Source organism: Montipora foliosa, chromosome 6, assembly GCF_036669935.1.
Source record: "Montipora foliosa isolate CH-2021 chromosome 6, ASM3666993v2, whole genome shotgun sequence".
Taxonomy (NCBI): Eukaryota; Metazoa; Cnidaria; class Anthozoa; order Scleractinia; family Acroporidae; genus Montipora; species Montipora foliosa.
In genome coordinates this window covers 69803197-69808196 of record NC_090874.1, presented here as the reverse complement: position 1 = coordinate 69808196, position 5000 = coordinate 69803197, and the positions used below count along the sequence as shown (strand labels likewise).

The 5000-nt window shown below is 40.1% G+C and overlaps 1 protein-coding gene across 1 annotated transcript in view; it reads right to left on the bottom strand.

Annotated features, from left to right (window-relative positions):
- Window positions 1–5000, bottom strand: part of LOC138005968 (metal cation symporter ZIP14-like) — a 70600-nt gene that overhangs the window by 53627 nt on the left and 11973 nt on the right. The window contains exons 3-5 of the mRNA XM_068852131.1: window positions 4979–5000; window positions 4404–4499; window positions 1558–1732 (exon numbers count right to left, since the gene is read on the bottom strand). The exon at window positions 4979–5000 is cut by the window's right edge and continues 404 nt beyond it. Coding sequence (XP_068708232.1) covers window positions 1558–1732; window positions 4404–4499; window positions 4979–5000 — 293 coding nt within the window. The remainder of the gene's footprint in view (window positions 1–1557; window positions 1733–4403; window positions 4500–4978) is intronic.

Here is a 5000-nt window from a genome sequence, read left to right as displayed (position 1 = left end):
ATACAGAAGACTGCACTACTTATAGTATGATAAAAACATGACCCATATGAGAAAAACAACACTGGAGAAAAACTATAACCGCACTTTAATTTATGCACATTAAATTTATTTAGATACAATATTAAATTCACTTCGATTCACTATCCACATCTATCTTCCTCATTAGCGAAAATAGCATCATCAGCTTTGCAGGCCTATCAAACTGACACCTATCCACGAGTTGGCCATTGGCTCCCTATGTTTTATTCTGTTTGGCCGTTGAAGGCTCTTTTGTTATCTTCTTTCTACGTCGGAATGAATGAATAAACTGGTTCGCAAGAAACTGGTCGATTAGAATATTCGTTCTATGCAAAATAATGTTCACAGTGGAACACACAAGAACGAAGCAAGATCTAGAAATAACGTAGAAAATTCTCCTTACCTTTAAAGCTTGCGTTCTCAAAGAAAAAACATCTGTCCACTTTATCAAATACTTTCAGAAGTAAGGTTTGATACTGTGTCAATTATCGCGGACAGAAAAGATTCCAAATTAAATATTTACTCTCATCGTATTGTAAGCACTTCGTCACTGTGGTCGACGGGTTAACGCGCCCTCAGAATGCTGGAAAGTCGGGGCAAGTGTGGGTGTTCCAATCACCGTAAGGGAGTTTGGAAATACTGAAGGACATAAAATTGGATTCACCGGATCGGAGCTCAATTAAATAACCGTGGGGTATGCCCATTTGACCAACAAAAAAAAAGGACATTCGACTGGTTTTAAGACGTGGGATACCGTAGGCCGTAGGTGTTGTCAGCTGGACTCAATGACGTCACGAACGGGTTTCCTGGCTGCTAAGTATAAAACAAGATTGCGGCCTGCATGTGTGCACTTTTAGCAAGGATTTCACAGGCTTAAAAAGTTATTTCACGATTGAAATTTTGGTTGAAAGCTGTTTTTCTCATGAACTATCTATTAAAATCGATGAAAAAAAAGATAGTCATATTTAGAAAAAAAACTAAAATGTCCCCTAAGATTTTTCATAGCTTCCGTAGGTCTCAATTTTTTACTAATCTCCACCATAAATGAAGGACAGATACTGGTCATTCGAAAATTGGGAGCAGGGATGGCGCAGTGGTGAGAGCACTCGCCTCCCACCAATGTGGCCCAGGTTTGATTCCCGGACCCAACGCCATAAGAGTTTGTGTTGGTTCTCTTCTCTGGTTCGAGGGTTTTTCTCCGGGTTCTGCGGTTTTCCCCCCTCAGCAAAAACCAACATACAGCTGATTCCAGCTGGCTGTAAGCTGTGCTCCAAGGTCACACATGGACCGTATAGCAGCTGCCAGAGGCGCCACCATATGCTTTCGGTTCGACCTTGTTGAGCTGCGTCGTTGCTGTACTTTGCGACGGCGATTAGCCGCGACAGTTATTATTATGTTATTAGAAAATAACACTCCAGGAGAATAACGACAAAATGTTAAACAAAAAATTTGGAAAAGAAAAGGCACCCCCACTTTTGTCCAGAATTGTCCCTAATTAAACCATACCATACCATATTATATACATAAAAAGTCACTCACTTTTGAGCATATCTTTCTCTACGTCATTTTCTGTTTTGTGTGACTTAACGTGGTTGCATGCTCCACTCGTGGCTTGTTGAAGAAATGCCGGGCAAAGTTGTTGAAAGTCATAAATATCTGCACCAGTGGAGCGATCAACATCAAAAACGTTAATCACGTCTTCCAGTGAGTAACACTAAGAAAGAAACGGCTTAAGTGTCAGTTTTTGTATGTGCAATCTTGCTCAGCATAGTTGAAGTAGGGGACGTCCAGGGTTAGGGTTGATCGAGGGGTGTAGGGTTAGCGTACTGGTGGAAGCATAATCCTTACTGTTTAATGCGCTAGATAATCCATGTCAAAATAAAACACTGTTGGTGATTTCTTTTTCATATGACAATATGTTATTGAACTTCCAGTAGTAGACAATACATTACTTAGAACATACCGCACTTCGCCAATCGGACAAAACAGTATATAACCTATCACATGCGAATTACAGGTACAATTTACAAATCTACGAATCTCAGTTCCACGCTGAGTCAATGAATGGCCAGGTATGCAAACTGAGCTGTCGTAAAATAAAGGAAGAAACTCTTGTGCGAATACTACAAGCCAACATTTTCATGAACTTATCCAATTTTGGTTTTTGTTTTATTTTGTGACTTCCGATCCTTGGTAAAGATCGTGAGTTGCTCTAAGCCTTGCATCATGAAAACTTTAAGGTCAACGTATTTTCCATTTACACAAATATTGTTGTACAGTTAATAATATGCACCTCTGCAATCTGATTGGCTGAGAAAAGTGCAGTTTTTCGGTAACACAGTGCAGAAAAGAGGTTATTCAATGCAAAAAGGTAATAAAGCAATGAACAAAGAAGTTGACAGATAGCCAATCAAATGCGAGTCCTGGATGGCGCAAGCTGAATTGACAAAATAGCGGATAGATTTGGCGAGAACGCGACAATAGCAATGTTTTCATTGAAAGTTTGAAGGTAACTGCAAAACAAAGACTACAAAGGAAAGCACAAACAACTGCATAATGAAAGCTTTGAACCAGTCGCCCTTAACTAAATGTTCTGGAGAATATTTATGTTATACTTCTAAGAAAGACGAACAAGACTGGCAAGAATCCGAGCCGGTTGAATGCGTAATGTGAGGGTAAAAAATTTTTCACGTTTATTATTAATAAATAATCACATGATTTTTCTCGTGCAATTTGGAATAAATGAGCACTTTTGAAATTTTCAAAGACCATAGTGCACTCACGCTGAGGGCTCGTGCATGTTTGTTAGTCTTTAAAAATTTTACTCGTGCTCATTTATTCCAAATTGCACCCGTAATCATCAACCTCGTTCCCAGGGCCTCTCATCTTAACGTCTGGTGCGAGCGAGGAGAGACCCTGGTAGGGTCTGGTCACGTGTCTCCCAGAATCTGGGAGATGACAATTTATTCAATGAAGGGAGGGGCGGCTTAGTAAGAATTTTGTCTATACTGAGACTACGGGAGTACGAAATGTGTTGTCACCAAAACAGACCAAGTTTCACGTGCTGCGGTATGTGAACATATGTTCTTCTGCAGCTATGTCCGGCGATAATAGTTTGCAAACGCCGAAGAAAACATATACATCGTCTGTCATAAGTTGCTGTAGATTGTGCTGTTCAGTCTGAGATCTAATTCCAAATCCTCCGAGTTTGTTTTCTTCTTCACGTTCAATATCGCTGCTTTAACATTTCCCTCCTGGAGCCTTCTGATCTGATCTTTGATCAGCGCATTTAGAGGAAAAACAACAATTAGTACGGGATGAGCTGCTGCTCCACGTTCATAGTTGATTTTGTCGAGGAACAACGAAGGAAGAAGATGAAATATAACCGACTTTCCATATCCAGTGGGTAACACGGCGACAACATCACGGCCATGGTAAATTGCCTCGAGGCAGATAACTTGTTTAACTTTTAGATTAACGTTAGAATAAATACTATGCGAAATTTCAGCCTGAAGGCTACTGTAAAACATTGCGGGTAATGGCGGAGTCGCAGCGCGAAGCTATTAGCCTTGCTTTGAATTCGACAAAGCTCAACGCGACAAATTCCTTGTTTAGAGAGGACCCCTCCCTAGTGTTTTCAATTGTCACGGAAGCACTAGCTCGAGAGAACCTGGGAACGAGGTTGCCGTAATCATGTGATTGCCTACACTAATAAAATTGAATGATTCACAATTTACATTACATTCAGGGTTAGGGTTAGGGTGATCTTGTTCGATTTTTCGGCTCACAAACACGGACTGGATGGCGGTGTGTACTTTTAGAGTCACTTCTTTAAAGCCCGGTTTACACTACAGACAATTTTCGGCACGGCTCGTGTGAAATTGGCACGGGCGCCTAAAAAGAGCTCGGCAAACTTTGTTTACACTACACCATTTTTACCGTATCAAAAATACCGTGCCAAAATTTTTGGGCCCGGGTAAGTTCTCTTGTAGACATGCGCAGTTCAATTATAATCAAGAACGTCCGCGTAATTTTGGTGGAGAATGAGCAGCCTCGCCGAAGGTCCCAGCACGAGTAAGAATTTTGGTACTGACAGGTTGTCTACACCGCAAATTTTATCCGATCCGAACCTTTTTTTTTTTTGGGACCCGTGCCAAAAAATTTCTGTATTGTAAACCGGGCTTCAGTTGTTTCATCACGGTATAAAAAAATATATGCTGAAGTTGGGTCTTTGAATGGTAGGACTACACGAACCGTGTCACCTGCCTCCCGGATGATAAAGGCTGCTGCTGCTGCTGCTGGTCACAAACCTCGGACTGCGCGAAATTTTTTTATGGTAGAGTTAACGAGGTGTTTTGGGTACTTCAAACGTGAGAATACTTTACCTTTTTTGCACACGTTTGAAGTTTCCAAAGCAGCTCGTTAGCACTACCATTTCGTTCAGTCCAAAGTTTGTGTCCAGCAGCAGCCTTTATTATCCTCTAAAGAGTTTAACGCACGAAATTCTTTTTTATAAACACCTTAAAGCCAAATCTTAACGTGTAATCAGACTCCATTCATGGGAACGTATTTGTGTGATTTACGCTCTGTGTTATGTAAATTTTCACACCAACGTCGCCTTAAATTCAGTAATTTTCATGACCTATTCCATATTTTTCCTGACAATAGAGTCGTGATCACTCTGAACGTCGGATTATATCGTTTGCTTTTGTTGTTGTATGCTTGAACAAATCTCTTTTAAAGTTTTTTTTGCGTCACTTTAATCAGGAAAAACCTATATCGCATCTAGTCAGTTCAAAATAGGTTTTTCTTGATTAAAGTGATGTTAAGCTATAATTTCACAGAAGTTTATTTTGGTTATAATGAAAATTTATTTCACTCAATAGTCCAAATTTTAGCAGAAATGAGTAGAGATTCCGTTTAAATTATAACAAAAGATGAATACTCTTCAAAAACTTACAGTGCCATTTGTGTGGTGACCA